This window comes from Pteronotus mesoamericanus, unplaced genomic scaffold (assembly GCF_021234165.1).
Source record: "Pteronotus mesoamericanus isolate MK-2021 breed Mesoamerican mustached bat unplaced genomic scaffold, CSHL_Meso_final contig_41, whole genome shotgun sequence".
NCBI classification, from domain to species: domain Eukaryota; kingdom Metazoa; phylum Chordata; class Mammalia; order Chiroptera; family Mormoopidae; genus Pteronotus; species Pteronotus mesoamericanus.
The window spans coordinates 7461903-7482549 of NW_026555152.1; the positions used below are offsets into that span (position 1 = coordinate 7461903).

General features: G+C 35.1%; 1 protein-coding gene across 9 annotated transcripts in view; it reads left to right on the forward strand.

The window, feature by feature from the left end:
- WNK1 (WNK lysine deficient protein kinase 1) overlaps positions 1-20647 on the forward strand; it is a 148683-nt gene that overhangs the window by 72028 nt on the left and 56008 nt on the right. For all 9 annotated transcript variants that reach the window (XM_054577176.1, XM_054577168.1, XM_054577170.1 and 6 more), the window contains exons 3-4: positions 3504-3724; positions 4868-5025. In XM_054577176.1, coding sequence (XP_054433151.1) covers positions 3504-3724; positions 4868-5025 — 379 coding nt within the window. The remainder of the gene's footprint in view (positions 1-3503; positions 3725-4867; positions 5026-20647) is intronic.

Here is a 20647-nt window from a genome sequence, read left to right on the forward strand (position 1 = left end):
GCTTTTAAGATTCTTTGTCTTTAACCTCTGGCATTTTAATTACGATATATCTTGGCATGGGCCTCTTTGGGTTCATCTTGTTTGGGACTCTGTGCTTGCTGGGCTCATATATATATATTTCCCTTGCTAGGTTAGGGAAGTTTTTTGTCATTATTTCTTCAAATAGGTTTTCAGTTCCTAGCACTCTCTCTCCTTTCTGCCAACCCTATGATGCAAATGTTAGTATACTTGATGTTGTCCCAGAGGCCCCTGAAACTAACCTTATTACTCTTTTTGTCATTCTGATGGGGTGTTTTCTCCTACCTTATCTTACAAATTGCTGATTCAGTCCTTTGCTGCCTCTAATCTATTTCATCTAATTCATCTAGTTCAATTCCTCTAATATCAATTTCATCTAATGCATTCTTCATTTCAGTTATTGTAGTCTTCATTTCTGAGAGGTTCTTTTTTGTTTGTTTGTTTTCTGTCTCCATTTTTGTGTATGATATCTTTTTGTCGAAGCTGTTGCCCAGATCATTGAGCATCCTTATAACCAGTGTTTTGAACTCTGCATCTGGTGGGTTGTTTATCTCCATGTAGTTTAGTTCTTTTTCTGGAGTTCTGTCTTTCATTTGGGACATGTTTCTTTGTGTCCTTGTATTGGCTGCCTTTCTTCATGTATTCTTTCTATGTATTAGGTAGAGCTGCTACATCTCCTGGACTTTGCAGTGTGGCCTTCTGTAGCAGGTGTCCTATGGGATCCAGTGGTGCAATCTTCCATGTCACCTGAGCCTGGTGCTCCAGGTGTGTCCCTTGTTTGTGTTGTGTGTGCCTTCCTCTTATAGTTGAGACTTGATTGCTGTTGGCCCATCAGTGGGAGGGATTGACCCACAGGCTCAGGTTGTGAGGACTGGCCGTGCTCACAGTGGAAGAGCTGTTGCGTAGGGGTTGATCCTGCGGAGCTGAATTTGCTTTTGCTTTGACAGGCTCAGGCTCTGGTGCCCGCCAAGCTTGCACTTTGAGTGTGTCCTTTGTGGAGATACTCTTGTCTGAAATTGGCTACCATGTTCATTGGTTTTGGGGCCTCTTGGGAGGTGTACGCCAAGGTCAGCTGTTGCCTGTGCCTTGCCTGGGGCTAGTTGGTAGGAGCTACAAAATGATCTGCACATGGTTGCTGCTTGTTCTGGTGCCTGTGAAAGACTAAACTGTGAACGGAGGCTGGCTGCCATTAGTGTCTGGCTTGGGGCTGCTTAGCAAGAGGTTTGGGGTACACAGAGGCCAGGTGCTGCTTGTTTGGGGTTTGTGAACCTTTGAGAGTTTTTCGGAGAGTCTGCAGCATAGACAGATTGCATGGAAAAGCTACTGGAAGCGACTTGGATGGGGAACAGTGTTAGCCAGGTTAATGGAGACTCAGAGATGGCTCCCACCTGCACCTGCAGAGGGAGGGCTTAGCAAAAGAACAACAGCTTCTGCTAGTACCTCTGTCTGGGAGGAAGCTACCCCTCCAGCCCTCGCCCTGAAGCTAGATGTTTCATTTTCTCCCCTAAGTCCCTAGTACCTTTCAAGCTGCTTGTCCAGCACTGAAGGTTAGAACAAGTGAATCTAAGTAAGTCTGTGAGCAGGTTCTTTAAGAGGAACTTCTTGGGACTTCAGAAGCCCTCTGTCTCCCTCAGCCACAGTCTTCACTGGTCTTCACAGCCAGAAATTATAAAGACTTCTCTTCTAGGCACTGGAGCCATGGACTCAGGGGCCTGGTGTGCAGCTGGGAACCCTTACTCCTCAGGGGAAACCTTTGCAGCTGAATTTTCCCTTCCAAGTTTTAACTGCCACATGCGGATGTAGGACCTGCTGGTTCCATATCTCTGCCCCTCCTACCAGCCTTGATCTGGTTTCTTCTGTGTATCCTTAGTTATAGGACATCAGCTAGTCTTTGGGCCATTCTCAATGATGATTGATCTGTAGTTCAGTTGTAATTTTGATGTAGTTGGGGGAATAGGCAAGTCTGGCATGTACCTGCTCCACCACTCTGATAGGAATCTGATATTTTTCTTAACCATAAAGGCAACTTTACTGTTAGTTTTCTTTATAAAAATGGATAGAATTTCATTTTAGTTCCTATATTAGCTTCTTAGTTAACATCCTTGGCGGGGTGGGGCTGAGGGTTGCTGTCTCTAATCTACTATCCAATAGACAACTTTAAAGCAGTTGTTCTATAGATTGCAGCTATTCTTTACCTTTTTATAGTGTGCTTTTAGTTAATACTATATAATTTCTTGTAAAACAAAGAAAACTTGCTCAAATATAGTTTTATTTATCCCTGATACTTATTCTTTATGCTGTAATTTTCATGTTACATTTACATATTGTATAGACCCTGCATACAGTGTTAATGAATTTTCCTTTAATTAGCCATGTATTTTTAAAATAATGAGGGGAAAATGTAATCTTACCATTTTTGTGCTCCTTATTTTTTTCTTGACTATTTCCAGATAAAATGTGTCTGAACTCAGTGTTCAAAATTTTATCCTCCTTATAGTGTATAGGTAGCATCAACAGAAATCTCTGTTCCATTCCTTCAGCATTAACTGGGCTGCTTGGAATCTTCCCCATATGTACATATTTCAGAGGTTTGAGCAGAGTCAATATGCAGAATACGAGGCTCCCCTTCTATACTTTATGGGATTTTCCCCCTTTACTTTCTAGATTTCTGTTGCTCATTAGAACTTTCTGTGGTGATAAATATGTTCTATAATATGCCCTATTCACAATGTGGTAGCCATTTGCCACATACAGCTGTTGAGGACTTGAAATGTGGCTGGTGTGCCTGGGGAATGGAATTTTTTATTTTAATTCATCTCCATTTAATACAAATATTCACATTTGTTTAGTGGATACTGTTTTGGATAGACTGTCATTGCAAAAAGTTCTGTTGGGCATCACTGTTCTAGATGTTGTGGTTATCTTGAACTCTGTCTTTATTTCTCTCAGCAAATAAGGCTACAGGTTTCTGTCTAGGTTTGAGCTGACTTACATAGTCAGATTGGAGTCATAGCTCAGCTCAGGTATAGAATGTAGGAAGCTCAAAGCAGTGCTTTCTAGTTTTTCCTCATGTGAACTCCCTTCCAATTTGTACCTGATTTTGATTGCTCTCAGGGCCTTCAAGTAGTTGTTTTGTATATATTTTTCTTAGAGTTTATAATTATATCAATTATATCTGTGTCCAGTAAGAATTGCTTCACCATTTACCAGAAGTTGAACTCTACTTTTTAAAAATCATTTTAGTAATGATTTAACTTTAAGGAATTAATTTTTTTTTGTGCTTTGTCATCAGAATTTGCTTTCCAACCACTTATTATCCCATCCCCTTTAACCTTACTAAAAGTATCATGAGCCTTTAAGGTTACTGAATCTTAATATTTTAAATTTGATATTTCCATCTCAGATATGCTAGAATTTAATGGAATTCTTCAAAGCAGCAAACTCATATCGTTGATAACCTGTTCGGTATACCTTGCCTTTTCTAGGTACCTGAAAAGGTTTAAGGTGATGAAGATCAAAGTTCTAAGAAGCTGGTGCCGACAGATCCTTAAAGGACTTCAATTTCTTCATACTCGAACTCCACCTATTATTCACCGAGATCTTAAATGTGACAACATCTTTATCACTGGCCCTACAGGCTCCGTCAAGATTGGAGACTTAGGTCTGGCAACCCTGAAGCGGGCTTCTTTTGCCAAGAGCGTGATAGGTATGTTTCAAGTGTACCTTGCAGACTAACTGGCTTTCTGACATTCCTTTTATTTAGAAGCTGGGCCCTGTCAGAGCTTTTATTACATAAAAAAACCTTCAAAAATTTATAATTTGAACTTAGGAAGCAATAAGTTCTACTTATAAGATAGGTAGTTCTCTATCCTAATGCTTCTAGAGTCATCTTGAAGACTATCAGTGTTTTTGTAAATTATATAAAGAAAAGTAAAGTAAACTCTTAACAAAATTTTACATAACTATCAATCTTAGTAGATCATTCTATTGCTATTTAGTATTACATAATTACATAATAGTGTGTTTTCTACATAAAAGAAACGATTTATATGTATTTTAGTTTTTCAAATTGTCTGTTGGATATATATGTATATTTAAAAATATCTGTCTATTAAGACTTTCTTTTAATATGTGAAAATACGAGTTCATTCTGAAAGTTTGGTTTTTATCAACTTTTTCCTTACTCCTACTCTTCAGAAGATAGGATATATCTGAAACAGAGTTTTTCAGCTTAAATACTATAATGTTTTGGGTTAGCTGGGATTTTTGTTTTAAGGGCTTGTCTTGTACATTGTAAAATTATTTAGCAGCATCTCTGGCCTTTACTCACAAGATGCCAGTAGCACACCCTCTATCCCCTGCCTAGTTGTTACAACCAAAAATGTCTCTGGAAATTGCTAAATATTAACCTTACAGCTACCATACAGTAGGGGGCAGACAAGTATTTTGATCTTTTTTAACCCATCATCCTTACAGGTAGATACCATTATATTCACTTTATTCCTTGTTAGTTTCTTACCGTTTCCTTTCATTTGTTTTGTTATGAGTTATATCAGCTTATCTTTTATCCAAGTCTCTATTTTGACTTTGTACAACAATAATCCATTTTGAAATAGTAAATAAAGACACTTGACCTTGTTCTAGTTTCTTCTATAAAGGCCTTGCAGTAGAAGACCTCTAAGATAATTGATAAACAGACTAAGATTTTGTTCCTCTTCCTAATTCCCCTCCCTTCTTTCCTTCTTCCACTTTATTCTGTCTCGCAGATCAACTTCTCTGCTTCTTCCCCAGGTGAGTAACACCTGCAGCTTTTACTTGTATTGAGTCTGAATCATTCTTTTAATTCAAGGCACCCCAGAGTTCATGGCCCCTGAGATGTATGAAGAGAAATACGATGAATCCGTTGATGTTTATGCTTTTGGGATGTGCATGCTTGAGATGGCCACGTCTGAATACCCTTACTCGGAGTGCCAGAATGCTGCGCAGATCTACCGTCGTGTGACCAGTGTAAGCCTTCCCCTCAATGACTCCTGAGCTTAGGTCACATTAAGAAGGAATCCCAAGATGTAGAACATCACACCATGCAGAAGGGAGCAGTAAGAGAGAGGATACTGAGATGCTGGGAGAAGAGAAAGTTGAGTTATTGATTGTTCATGATACCGTGAGAACAAACAAAGATCAAAGATGTACCAGTTTATCCTGGGCCCTCCTTGCATTCACTTAAATGTTCATTATAAGATGTCTAAGTTCTCATTTTCTCCCACTATAAAGGTTATTTTCAGAGTTAAAAATAATGCTCGTAGCCCTGACTGGTATGGCTCAGTTGGTTGGAGCATTGTCCTGTAAACTGAAAGGTCGAGGGTTCAATTTCCCATCAGGTCACATGCCTGGGTTGCATGTTTGGCATGAGAGGCAAACTGATTGCTGTTTCTCTCTGTCCCTTCCCCTCTAAGTATGTCCTCAGGTGAGAATTAAAAAAAAAAAAAAAAAGTAATGCTATTAAGCTGTTCTGTTCACAGACTTTTTGCCGAATGCTTTAAAATGGAGATACTAAATTATTAAATCATTTGTAAGTACCCCCAATGTTTAAGGTATAAATTAAAACCTTTTTCTAGTTTAAATTACACATGGTAATTCATCTCTGCCAAAAGAGAGATTTCCTAGAGTTGTCCAGTTGAAACCTGAAGCATAGTTGTTAGGTCTGTGATATAAAGCCCTGAAAGAAGTTTACTGTAAGAACGTGGAGGCTTTCCACAAAAGGCACAAAAGTTAAGCCAAGTAATTTTATTGAATATTTTTATAACTTTTTCTTTTATGAAAAATTGGTACATATATAAAAGTAGAGAGAATCATACAATGAATTCCCACTTATTCCATGCAACAGGAATATTAGGACCATTTTTGCTACACTGTCTTCATCTGTCCTCTTTCTTTGTTTCATTTTACCACTAAATACTTTGTTATGCTTCTGTAATAATTAAAGATTTTTTTTTCTTGTATAACCATATCATACCTAAAAAAATTAACAGTAATTTCTGGATCATTTAATATCCTACCTATACATATATTTTCTCTATTGTTTCAGAGATGTCTGTTTACAGTAAGTGTTCAAAATAGGGTCCATCAAGGTCCACAGAAGACATTTTGTTCTCTCTTTATCTAGAACTATTGCTCCCACTTTCTTTTTCTGTGCTCTATTGATATGTTGAAAGAATTGGATGAATTGTTTTGAGGCATGTTCCACATTCTGGATTTATTGATTTGCTTCCTTTTATGATGTCATTTAATTGTTATTCTACTCTTCTCCATTTTTGTAAACACAAATTTACTTTAAAGTAGTGGAGGGCTGTCAGTGATGTAAAAATAATTTTACTTTTTCACACATTCATACCAAAGTGTGCAGTGTAGTTTTCCAGAGGCCAAATGATGTGTGTCATCACAGCAGATTAAATACAGAAGCAGATATGACCTTCCATTTGTCTTCTTTTAAGGCATACATTTAAAGAGATTACAAAAATTTAAAACAATACTACATTTCTCACTGGGTTTTTGTTTTTTGTGTTTTTTTGGAAAATACTGGGTTTTTTATTTTAAGGGTTATTATTATCAACATTTAATGAGGTTTGTTATAATTTTTAATTAATACGTAAAAACTTTGCCAGCTTTAAATTTCTAATATGATAAATAGCAATAATATAACATATAAACAAAAGGCTTTGGGGTCCTTAATAATTTTTAAGGTATAATGGGGGTCCTAATAGAAACAAATTTGAAAACACTTACAAATATTAGGTAAAATTTAGGGTTTTTTTGCAAGAATAATACATGGTTCTGTGTATTTCATATTATATTACATCAAGAGGCACATAGTATCTAATTAACTCATTTTTAGAGATGCGATTTCATTGAATTTTGATATAAGATGTTATTATAAAGTGTTTATTTAGATTTGGATAGCTGATAAGAATGGTAATTTAGTATATTTCTAAAAACTTACAGGAAACATTTGCTTCCCGTAGATCAAATTAGTTCTTATATCTTCACAAAGTTTGGGAGGAATCTTTGATTACTTCATTAATTATAATTGCTGTAAATATTCCTATAACATCTTTTTTTGTATGTTTATATGAGTTGGCTGTGTGGTAGGTGTGGAACTGCTTTGGGCAGTTAATTTATTTTATTCAGCATGAATGGTAAGAACTATTAGGGTCTTTATACCCAATAAAAAGAAAATAGGTATTGTTTGTATAAAAAAGAGTATTACTCTCAAGTTATCCCTGACTTTCTAACAGTAGTGGTATTTTATCCGTTATTGTTACTGTCTCCAAGTCTCTCTCCTAAGGCCTTTATTATTTATCAGCCTCTTTTCAATGCCACATACACCATCCCACCCTGGTTTCTAATTCATAATAGGGCTCTCTGAAGCATTGATTTTCAACTCAGATTGGGTGGAGGTGGGAAATGTAGTTTCTTTAGCCTTCATTTAATTCTAATAAGTGTCTTAAACACTATTCCACAGTTTTGCCCTTAGAAAGCTCATGTGTTTTGCCTCTTAGAGTTCTATATCTGTATTCTAAGTTCAGGTTTTTTATTTTTATTACCCTTTCTTCCCTCAGAGCATAATAATTTATGTTTTCCCCTTTTTGGGGAAGGGGAGCGGATAGGGTGGGCTATTTACTGGATGTTTTTCCCCTTTATTTAGAATTCTTGAGACCGTAGGAAGTATGTGACTCTTCATATCGTTTTTTTTCCCCACCTGAGGATGGATATGTTTATCGGCTTGAAAGGCAGAGAGACAGACAGACAGAGACATTGATTAGGTGCCTCTTGTACATGCCGCGATCAGGGATCAAACCCACAACCTTTTGTTTTACAGGCTGACACTCCAATTAACTGAGCCACTTGGCCAGGGTGTGACTCCTTGTTTTTTTCTTATTACTTACAGTTTAGCAATTCTTACTTAAGAATAACTCTTAAGATGCAAGCATTCTCATCATAAGCCTAATTTCACTTTTTTTTTTTTTTCAGGAGTGGTTTATGAATTTTCTTGCTATCTCTTGGTAGCTTACATTGTATGATACCACTTTGCCAAAGCATGTACAAATTTTTAATGTTCTCTTTTGCTATTCCTCATCTTCATCTAAACACTTTATTTATTTAGCCAGTCCTCTTTGTATCTTGCATATATGTCACATCCTTTTCTTTATTCCTACCCATTTGTACATGCTATTTATCTTCTCTACATGCTCTTCTGCTATCCATTGAATCCTTATACTGTACATAAGCAGACTTCCCTCACAGCATTTTATGTGATTGACTTTACTGCATGATGATCTTTGCATTCTCTGAGCAGAGCTTTTCAGTTGATCTGAATCATTGAATTTTATTTGTAATTGATTATTTTACTTATGAGTTCAAAAACCAAATTATTTTAAAGCATTTAGAATAGTGTGTATAGGACTATATAATTGCCTGCTGTTTATTCCATTTAATATTTATGAAAACAAATACCTATTGTAAATACTTATCTTCTAGGAAGATAAGATCTAACTGAACAACAGACCTGATTATTTGCTTAAGTACATAACTTTAAATTTTAGACTGTAAAATTTACATTTTGTATGTGGAATGCTTTGTGTATTTTATTTACTAACTTACAGTCTATTACTTTTCTTCATTATATCATACTCTAAACCTGGGATTACAAACCATGATCCACAGGCCAAGTCCAGCCCACTGCCCATTTTTGTACATCCCATCAACTAAGAATGGTTTTTATATTTTTTAAGTGGTGAAAATCAAAAGAAGAATAATATGTCATGATGTGTGAAAATTATATCAAATTCAGTTTGAGTGTCATAAATAAATTAACAAAACCCAGCCACACTGATTTGTTTCTGTATTATCTATGTCTATTTGTACATATTATAATGGCATAGTTGAGTAATTGCAACAGACTGTGTGGGTCAAGAAGCCTAAAATATGTACTGCCTGGCTTTTAACAGAAGAAGTTGCTGTTAAGAAGTTCTTAACTCATGTTGCCAGAGCTTCTTAAATTTTTGTTTTCTTTAAAGAGTTCTGTAAGTAGCCTGACCAGTGTGGCTCAGTTGGTTGAGCATCATACTGCAAAATTGAAACGTCGCTGGTTAGATTCCTGGTCGGGGCATACTGCCCGAGTTTTGGGTTCAGCCTCTGGTCAGGATGTGTTCAAGGGGCAACCAGTTGATATTTCTCTCCCTTTCTCCCTCCCTTCCCCTATCTCTGAAAAATAAATAAAATCTTTTAAAAAGGAGTTCTGTAAGTAATTTCCAATCTGCAAATATGGTGATAATATTCTTCTTTTAGAATGCTACTAGCCAGCTTCTGTACTTAGAATCTATATGAGAATCTTGGTGCAAGCAGGTAGCTACTTAAATTCCTAGCTCTGAAAATTTGTGTACAGTCTTCTTTCTATTAAGAATAGAACTATCACTTTAATTTTTTGGTGAAAACATTAGAGGTTTTGGTATAATAACCATTTTCACTGGCCATACTTATTCTTAGTATTGGCCTAAGAATAAATAACGTCTTAAACCTAGTATTACAGTTGGAGGTAGTCATTCCGGATTTTAAAAAGGGTTTATGAATCAGTATCCTTTATTTGCCTTCTAACAATGCTGAATGTTTTGATACCGAACAGAGTAGGAGAAAAGTATATATAAGAGAGATCCATTTTTAAATATTTTCTGCTCTCTCTCAGCCACCAGCCTTCTTTGTTGCTCTTGCAGTATTTCCAGTTTGAAACTGGGGTCGATTTCATTATGTAAACTAGCAGACAGTGGCTCTGTTGTTTTGTAGGCTGCTGTTAGAGGCACTGATTAGGCATTGCTTGGGCTGTCTCTATTAGTTAGTGATAAGTGTCTTTGATCAATCTTGTGAATTCACTTCCTGATCATTTCTCTAAACAATGGTTGGTACTAAAAATGTTTCAGGGCATCATGGAATTTTAGGTTTCTTTATATAAAATGAAGTATAAAAATAATGCTGCTATTTAAAGAAGTCAAGTTAAATTCTATGATAGAACCAATTATCTAAAATCTATCAAGAGAAGAATAGTATATCAACCCAAACCGTGCAAATATGATTAACAGGGTAAAAATCATGACTGTAGGATGAGTAGGTGAAAAACATGACTAAGCTCTCTTAATTAAAAGTTGCTTACCAGAGGCTCAGGCTAAAAGCAGTATGTTTTAGACTGTTGGGCACAGCACTACCATGATATTAGATAAAAATTTATGTAAGCAATTATTTGATAAAAGTAAAGAAAACAAGTTGATTTTTAAGAGAAAGCAGTTGAGATATGTCTAATAAACAAATGTATCTTTGTTTGCAAATGTAAACTCCAGCACAGTTGAGAAGAAAATCCCCTTTTCAAATGAAAGAAGGCTTTGGTGTTAGTTTAATAGAACCTAGAAAGACCAATATCACTGTTTCTATATTCTTAGTAGGATATTTACCCTGTTGTCAGTTTTTCAGTGTTTTTTTTTCTTTTTTTTTAGATAAAATTGACATCATAAAAGTCATCATTGAAATCATTTTAAGGTGTTCAATTCAGGGGTTTTTAGTATATCTATAATAGTATATCTGCAGTCATTACCACCAAGGCCACAACCTTTCATCACTGCCCCAGAAAAAAAACCCATCCCCATTAGCAGTTATTCCCCATTCCCTCTTCTACTCAGCCACTGGCTACCAATATCCTACTTTTGTCTCCATGGATTTGATTGGACTGGTGCTTCGACTTACCAGAATGTTTTCAAGGTTTATCTATGTTTCTTGTAGCATGAATCAGTACTTGATTCCTTTTTTATGGCTGAATACAATTCCATTTTATGGATATACCACAATTGTTATGTTCAACAAATTTTATTTCCTTTGAATTCTGTAGTTTCTTCCCTTCTCTCATTGTGAAGTTATATGAATCTATAGACACCTTCACTTCTGCAGAAGAATTGGAAACAGGAAGAATGTAACAGGTGTCTTAAAAGGCATATTGTACAATCTAGTTTATTAAATCTTTGCTTATACATATTGTGTTCATAACATAGCATATGGTACATTGTAGGCATTCAGTAATATTTTGAAGAGTAAACATCTCAAAGAAAGGAATCGTAAGTATTGTCAGTTAGACAGTGTGTAAGTTTGGGAGAGTTGAATTTGCCCTGCAACAGAGGAATAAAACTTAAGGTCACCTTTGAAATATTAACAAAATTATCCTACTAAAGTGAAATTGAATAGTAGCAAGTAGAAACTGATACACATATACAGGCAATACATTTTATATACTAGGAGAAATAGTTGGTTCAAATAGAGCAGAAAACAATAATAGAGTCAACATTCTAGAACTACAAGGTATTTGAAAAAATGCCATCTGTTTACATGCCTGCCTATCAGTTCTTAATTCTCATAGTTGTAATTTCTAAATAACTGGTTTAAGTAACTCGGCATTATGGAGCTAGGTCTGTGTTTTGTTTTGTTGATTTATTTCCGCATAATTTTTATCCTATGTTTACTCTCACTTTGGCGTGAGATTTCATGGGGACGAACCAAATCACAATTTCTCATTTAATCTCCGAAATGTTTCAAGATAGTCCTGATGTCGTGAATCCTTTCTGATTGAGACCCATCATTTTCCATTTTTAGAACCATTCTTTTTCATTTCTTGAGGGTAGGGGTTTGCATGCATAATTGGAAGAGGGAGTGCTCCCAATTTTTTTTTTTTACTTAGAGGAGACTAAATAAGGACAAAAAATTATAAGTGAACATGAAGAACTTGGCAAAGGAAACAGTTGGAATAGTGGATATAATTTTCCTGATTGTGGTTGTATATTTATGAATGTCTATATGTATCAAAATATAATGTGTACATTTTACTTCAGTGAGTTGTTAAAAAGTAAAAAAAATAAAAGAGCTTGGCAAGGTTATTTTAAGACATTGCAAAGGCCTACTTGTAGAGATTTGAGATCTGTCCATTGAGAACTTTTGAGAAAGGATCAAGATAGAAGCTACCAGATTTGAATGATTAAGCTCAGTGGCTCACAGAGTCTTTTGTATCCATCCTCCTTTATACTCTTTAAAAATTATTGAGGACCCCAAAGAGCTTTTGTTTGTTTATTTTATATTTAGTTTACCATATTAAATATTAACACAGAATTTTGTAATGAATTTATTAAGAAATAACATAATAAGCCCAATACATGCTGACATTGTTGGCATTTTACAAAAAAAACATTTTCCAAAATTATTTTAAAAATTTAGTGAAAAGAGTGGCATTTTTACATTTTTTGCAGATCTCTTTAATGTCTGTGCAAAGAAACCAGATTCTCATACCTGCTACTTCATTTAATCTGTTGCAATATATTGTTTTGTTTGAAATGTATGAAGAAAATCTGGCCTTGTGCAGATATGTCCTTGGAAAAGGAAGTACCTTTCAGGCCCTCTGAAGGAATCTTGGGGACCCTTGAGGGTCTTAATACCACACTTTGGAGAATCACTAGTATTTAGATCTTTGCTATGCAAAGTACAGTTCTCAGACCAGCAAAATCTGCATCCTTAGGGCACATGTTAAAAAGATAAAATTCTGGCCTCATCTTAGATGAACTAATCAAAACCTTCATTTTATAAGATCCAAAGATGATTCATGTACACATTAAAGTTTGAGAAATGATCTGGAACAGTGACCGCCTAAGGTCACTTTCAGTTTTGTGTAACTTTGTTTTTGGTTAAATAAATAAAAAGTAGGCTAAATCATGCAATACCAAATGTTATTGGAATAAATTATCATTCCATCGTTCATGGAACCTTTTTACTAAGTAACCAAATTGACAAAGAAATTTAACCCTATTTAATTGCATTATTTCTGTCTTTAAAAAAAGAAACCTAAGTCTATGACAATACCAGCCTGAACGTGCCTCGTCTCATCTAAAAACAACAACATAAGTCAGGGTACAAAAAGGAATAAAAAGCTTGATAGTTCTTTAAGTTAGTAGGAACTGTTAGAATCATTAGTTTCTAAGTATACTGCAGGCATATACTTATACTTTATTTTTCCTCTCAGCCGTGAAAATTAGTTTGGTGTTACCTACAGTCTGTTATTCTGTACTGTCGGTTATATTTCTCAACTGAGTAAAGCTGTCTTGATTTCACCAACCTCCATTTCTGTCTTCCAAAGAGGAATAAAAGGGCTATGTCCTTTGTTAATTCTCTGAAGTTTTGTTTTGGGTGCTGATATAAATGGGGGATTCAAGTTAAGTGTCTAGACTATACAATGATTTATATCATTATATAAATGATAGTAATTACTGTTGAAAAGTGCATTGAAGTATTTTATTTTCTTTTAAGTCTGCCTTTTAAGTCTGCTTTTAAAAAGTATATGTTAGCATCAGTCTACCTATTTGCACATTTATTAATGAAATCTGCTTGGTTATCCATAGGCTTCCCTGATATAAACTTACCCCTGACACTTCAGATTTCTGGTTTTCATTCCAGATTTACTATGTATAACCAATTAGTCAATTAGTAAATTGACCCCTCCTAAATGCAAGGCATCATCTATGTGCCAGTTTGGGGATACAGCAGTTAATGAGATAATATGTTTTATTGTTCCTCCACTTTCTAGTGGAGAAGGTAAACACTGAAGTAGTAATTACAATAAAGTGGATGGATGTTATAGACATAATGAAGTAGTGAGTTTTGAACTCCTTGAAAGGGTCCAAGATAGTATTTCTGAGAAGGTATATTTAAACTGAGTGCTTCATTGGCCTGCTATGAGAGGGATACTGAGGCAAATCTGTACAAAATTATGAGTCAGTATCCTTAGTGCTCTGGTACTCCTTAGTATTTCTAGGATTCTTAGAAGAAAGTCATGCCAATATCATTCCCTCTTCTGTGATCCCACCATATTCTACCTCTGTTTTATTAACATAATAATAATTCTGTTGATGTTAACTGTTGTCCCCCCATTAGAACTGAGCCTCTGAAGGACAGGTTTCTCTTTTCCTCTGCAGATCAATTTACTACATACAGTCTGTTTGACCTTGCAGTGGTACTGCCATGCAAATAGTAGATTATAGCAGTGTAAATATTAATAAATATACACCCTCTATGCCAGATATTACATTGAACATTTTGCGTATGTATTTTAATTCTTTTAACAACTCTTGGGAGAAGGAGGGGGGATGCTACTATTATCAATACTTTATATATAAACAGTCTGAAGCCCAGGATGGCTAGCCCACGATAATGTATCTACAAAATAGTAGTAATGATCACAGATCTCCTGTTTACATCAAAATACTATACTGAATCCATAAATGTCAATTATAATGACAGTCTGTGACCTGAGGGCATTTAAACGTGTCTGTGTAAGTGACGATGTGAAGGAGGTAAATGTGAACTGTTGTTCAGTAATCATATTCTATAGCAGACTGATGATAAACTGCTATATGTCATTGTTCTGTATATGCAATTCATTCAAGTCTCTAAGTGTTACTTGCTCAGAGAGGCCTTCCTCACCCACCCTATATAAAACATTCTTAAGTGCTCATACATTTTATTTCTGTTCCTTTGTGATTTTATTTTTCTTCATAGCCTTTTATCACAGCTTTACAGCATTTATCTAAAGCCCCAATTAGAATACAAATTCTATGGGTTGGGGGTTTTATTTGAGTTGTTCTTTGCTGTATTCCTTAGTGTTTAGAAACAAGCAAGTTATAGGCACTCAGTATTTGTGAAATGAATACATGAATACAGAATTGTAGGGGGTGAAACACAATTTTATGTTGCCTGTGGAGGGAATGTGCTCTGGAATTGAGTCTGCTTGAGTTCAATTCTGACATTGCTTGGAATTTCGTATCTATGATAATTTAGGCAAGTTCTTTAACTTCTCAGAGCCTAAGCTATTTATGAGGACTAAGGATATAGAACATAGTAAAGTACTTGATACACATTTATCAGTCAGTACTTGTCATTCTTATCTTTAACATCATTATGATGTGCTTAGTAGTGAAATTAGTTGTCTATTGTACCAGTCTTTTATCCAGTGACATTCAGCAAATTGCAGTGATTAAAATGTGTTTAATGAACTTAAAGTTTTAATTGAGAGCAAATGAGCTTACATTTTTGTGTCATCTTACTTGTTGCCAATCACCTTGAAAATGCTCTAGTATCCTATCTTATTTTAATCTTTTATATCCAGGTAAATAAGTAGTCAGTAGATAATAGCTTCACAAGTAAAAAAAGAAAAAAAGAAAAAAAGTCGACTCAGGGGGCAAGCATTTTGCCCAAGGAAAAAACAGGAGAAAATAATAATGATAATGATAATAATAATAATGTCAGAAATCAAGCATTGCTAACATGACACAAATGCAAACCTTGGAATTATTTCTTTTACCTGTTTTTGTTTTTTTAACCTTTTCTAGATGTTAAAGGAGAAAAAACTTTGAGTACATGATTAGCATGAGACTTGTATCACAGTTTTGAGCCCTTTGTAAAGGATTCAAGATCTCAGTTCAAAGGAGAAAAACTTCAGTTATCTTGAAAAATCTTTGCTGTTCATAATGAGAAGATCCAGATAAGAGTAGTAGTATATTTGGCACAATTTTTGTCTGCTGTTAAAAGAATAGAAACTACAGTAAGCAATAGCATCAATGAAGGATATATGAAGGGTAGTGCATTTTAGATTGGAGCAATATACAAGCTTTCATGTATCAGAGAGTAATGAACCTTGGGGAATAATGAGGTAAACTAATTTTCTTTGATAGAACTAGCTGGATTTGGTAGGGAGTTTGAAGAGGCTTGTTTTCCAATGGAATAGTAAGGTATGTTCAAATTCTTCTAAACTAATGGTTCAAACCAGTAAGAACCTGGCTGAATCCAGCCTTATAACAACCAAGTTAGAAATAATGGGGATTTTTAATTACTTTGTTTGTGTAATTTTACTTGTCACTGATTCTATTAGCCTTTGGATTGCAAGGTTGAACATTCTGTCTGGGAAAAGAGAATTAAAGCAGTTAGGGCAAAATTCCTTTTAGTTTTTATATAACAGATTGCAGTTTACCCTATTTTTTTCTTTTACAGAAACAGTTGAGGCTGGTGATTCCTGATTAGATAGGGTTTGAAAAGTTGAGGAAAACGTTGTGTATTTTTCTTTAGCAGATGAAGTTTTTATGCAGTATCACAGATCTAAGTCACTGGAATTAGCTGAAATGGTTCCTTTATAAATTTTATTTCAGTAAATTTGGATTATACATGTAAAAGAAAATTGTGTATCATGAACTGTATCTTGGGAACATTGTGAATGATTTTCAGAGTCATTCCATTACTCTACTGTGATTTGATTAAGATTAAAGGTTGTTAATATTAATCAGACTGTTAATCTTAAACCAAATAGTTCTAGGTATCATTCCCAGTGGCTTAGGTGCTAAAGAACAATTGTGAAATCTTTATTTCATGATTTCTCAGAAAAGCTGGTTTTACTTTTTCACACTGAATGTTGATCTATAATTCACAAAGCATTAGAGTATAGAATAAAAACTGGTGGGGCATAAACAAATGGTTTCTATATTTAAGTATATTGTAATAATATTTGAGTTTCCTGGTATCTTATATACCAAAAGATTCATATTTCCGCCTTCTCATTATATATGATTTATATGATTTGAGGTATACCTTGAAAGAAGTGTAGGACTCAGTTGACTTAAGGGGGAATAGGAAGAGTATTCCTACTTGTCAGTGAAAATGTGCATTAAGTATTTAATGAACAAGTAACCAATTTGAGTAGACTTATCTTAGGTAGACAGGAGTAGAAAAGTAGGGAGAAGTTGGATTATGAGGGCTTTATACACCAGATTAGAGACATTAAACATACTTTAACATGGACTAGAAGTAACATTGAACCCCAGATATTGTGGAATTTGGATTCCAGTTTTTGCTTTAGCATCGACTAGGCCCTTAGCCAGTGGAATATAGACTCCTTTTGTTTTATCCTAGTGCTGAAGATAATGCAGTATATATAGTAGGTGTCTGATACCTGCTAGATTAGGCTAGACTAGACACTCCATGCATGCCAGTTGAATTAATGGATTAATTCTGACTTTGACATAGTATTAATTTATGGCCCACAATTTTGTTATTTGGGCAAGGTAGGGGGGACTCTCACTCTTTTTTTTTTTAATCTTCACCTGAAGGTTTTTGTTTTGTTTTGTTTTTTTGTTTTTGAATTTAGAGAGACAGAAAGGGGGAGAGAGAGAGGGGAAAAAAATAAACATCGTTGTGAGAAACATTGATCAGTTGCCTCCATATGTGCCCAGATTGGGAAGACTGGGGAGACCAAGGAGACTGGAGAGACCACGGAGACCTGGCATGAAACCCGCAGCCTAGACATGTGCCCTAACCAGGGATCAAAACTGCAATCTTTTGGTGAATGGGAGGACGCTCCAACCAGCTGAGCCACCTGGCCAGGGAGCAGTTTCTTTTTAGATCTCTGATTCTGTGGCCATCTTGTAGATGTGAAGTGTTAACCATTTATGAGCAGTGTGATGTGAGTTAAACGGTGTCAGATGACTGGAAATGGTTAAATATCAGATGATTAAATGAAGGCGAATGGTTGAGCTGGCCACAATGTAAAATACAAATTGGAGATGGAGAGAATGGAAACAGTGAGGTATATCTTAAGTTGGTCTAAGCTTAATTAAAGAGGTAATTACAGTTTTGATTATCTGGACTTTGGTGGTCACAATCATTATGCAAAGGAAGCGACAATTTTGAGAGGTGACAAGTCAGTAAAAACCACATTTTGCCTGGCCAGAAATCTTTGGCTGTTGGAGGAGTCAGTAAGAGTATTAGTTGCAGAACTGCTTATCAGAAGTTTTTACATTTATCTTTGTTAAAGAACTCATAGGCAAAATAGTACTTAAATATTGTGGGAAGAAGCATCCAAGAATGAGTAAGTTTTCTGGTCTGGAACATGGAAATAATGATGATGCCATTGAAGGAAATGGGGAAATCCGGAGATAGGCACTGACTTTCTGAATGAGAAATTAGAGTTTAGACATGTAATTCGTTATCTGTACGTGAACAGTATTTTTATTGTATATATTGAAAACTACCTCATTTTGTTTTTGTTTCTTGCTCAGTAGAGTTTAAAATTCTACCTGCATCTTTATATCTGATAAACCTATGAAGCAGGCATCAAGTAAGGCACCTGTTCTCTAGCTCTTCCATTTTCATTTAGTTAACCATATCCTAAACAGTCTTGTTCAGACATGTAACTTAGAGATAATGCTGGACCACATTGCTATGTTTCTGGACCATTACCTGACATCCTAGATTCCCTACTTGGTAGTGATGAATGGTGTTGAGCCAGAGATTGGTGGTAACTACTTTGAAATAGCTTGTTAGAATTCATAGTTATTTCTAGTTGTTAGAGTAGAAGTATTCTTAAATACCTGCCAAGCCCTTATCTTATGCTACTGTTGTTTAGTAATTGGAGCCTTAGTACCCACTGTCTTGATGGGGATTCAAGCTTACCAAATTACAAGGGATAAGATTTTATTCATTACCTGGTAAAACAATGCAATGAACAGCACTTTTTCTACCATCTTTGTTAATGCCGTGAACAAAACCTTTTCTTAATCACTAAACTCAAAGAAGGAGTTACCAGGGCCCATGAACTCTTCCTGGCAAATGGGAATGTCTTTAAGTAGATGTGCATATTGAGGCTTTTTAATTGAAGGGAAGGAAGAAGAATAAATTCTCATTATTGATACTTCTGAGTACCATTTCAGAGCTGTTTATTTTTTTTAGTGTACCATGAGAGAATAGTTAGGCATTTACCTTAATATTAACCACTTTTTAAGTTAGGTAAACAGAAGAACTTTTCAAGTGAATTTAAGGGATATGGTGTATATCCCTTACACCAGAATAATCTCTCATACATAGACTTGGTGTATGAGAGATTAAACTGAGAGGGATTATGATTTCCTATCCAGTGTTCTTTTGGCTACATATTCTGAGTTTACATTTTAATCATTGAACTCGATCCCCATTTTCTTTTAAAAGCAGTTTCAACATGATTGGGGGAAGGGAGTGTTTAGATAAATAGATTTCTAGTGTAGGTTTTGATGTCAAGGAGGCAGAACTTGTGGACATAATGGGTGGAGCTTTGAGCAAGTAAAAATCTAATTTTGCTTGTGTAGGGACCTGTTGCTGTTAGAGGAGAAGCAGGAAGAATAGTAATAGAACAGTTTTCTGGCTGTGTAGAATGTAGTTTTGTTTAAAGGGCTAGTCTAGGATAAGTAAGACTTTTGGCTGAAAAAAGCAAATTCGTATCTGAGAATTGGAGAAGCATGGCTAGTGTGAAACAAATTATATTTCAGTCTGACTTTGATGTCTGCCTTGCTTGTGCTGTGGGCTAATTTACCCTGTTAATTTACATCTTACCCGTTTTTCACCTTCATTTTCTTCTAACTGTAACAAGTCTATTTTGCCTTTTCTGATGGATTTTACAAAGACAGATTTTTGCTCAGTGTTTCTCATCGTTAATTCTCATTGCTGCTGCTGCTCTCAAAAGGATTGTGTAAATGAGGTGGGTAAGAATTTTCAATATATATAAAAGGTATATTATAGCCATTTGGTGGTATGTGTAGAAAGTTTCAGTTAAAGTATCGAAATTGTTGATTTCAGAATGCTTTTTAAAATGAAGTTTTATAGTTTAGTTAACTTACACTACATTCTGTGTGAAGAGGAAGGAGACTTTACTCAATTCCTGCTGGTTAGAAGTTAAATGTTACTCACCACATTTGAAACTTAAGCTTTTAAGAAGCAAGTACTGATAATTTTTAAGAACTAGAAGATTGAACCAGAAGAATTCTGTATTATGAGTCATCTTTATTCTTCCAACATACTAGTTGGCAAACCATAAGTACTAAGAATTCAAAGAGAAACTCAGTCTATAAAATGCATGTTTTTCTTAGTTCAAATAAAAATATATTTTGTAATCATTTATATCAACTCTTGTGCAATTGTTTGGTTTTTCGTACTCTGCTTAAGAGTGGCCTTTGTTTTTTGTTTTAAGAGAATGCATAGTATTGTGTAGTCCCAAAAATATCTTAAATGTATATACATTAGTTGTTCAAGAAGTACTTTTGTATAATGCAGAGAAACATGCTACTGTGCCATGTCAAAAGACATAATGCGGCACTACTGCCTAGAGAAGGATCCTGTGAATTACAAATGTAAGCAAGAATATTTCTAAAGCCAGTGGGTTGCTGGCTCTGGAAGAATGGAATAAGAGGATGTGTGTCTCTATTCATTTTTCTTATGTATAAAATATTAGCTAAATTTATTATTGTGTTCTTTGTGTTTTTGAACCTCATTCAGAATAGGTGAGCAAAACTTTTTACTGGTCAGAACAGGACTAGAATAGGACTGTGCGAGGCCAAATTAGGGAGTAAAGAAAAGATGTGACAGGATTTTTAGGCTCTAAGTTGATCACTCTTATTGATATATATAAACCTTTTATTGTTAAAACATTTTCTCATCATTACTTTGTTCTGTCTGGTGCTTAAAATCATGTTTCAGAATAATCTCA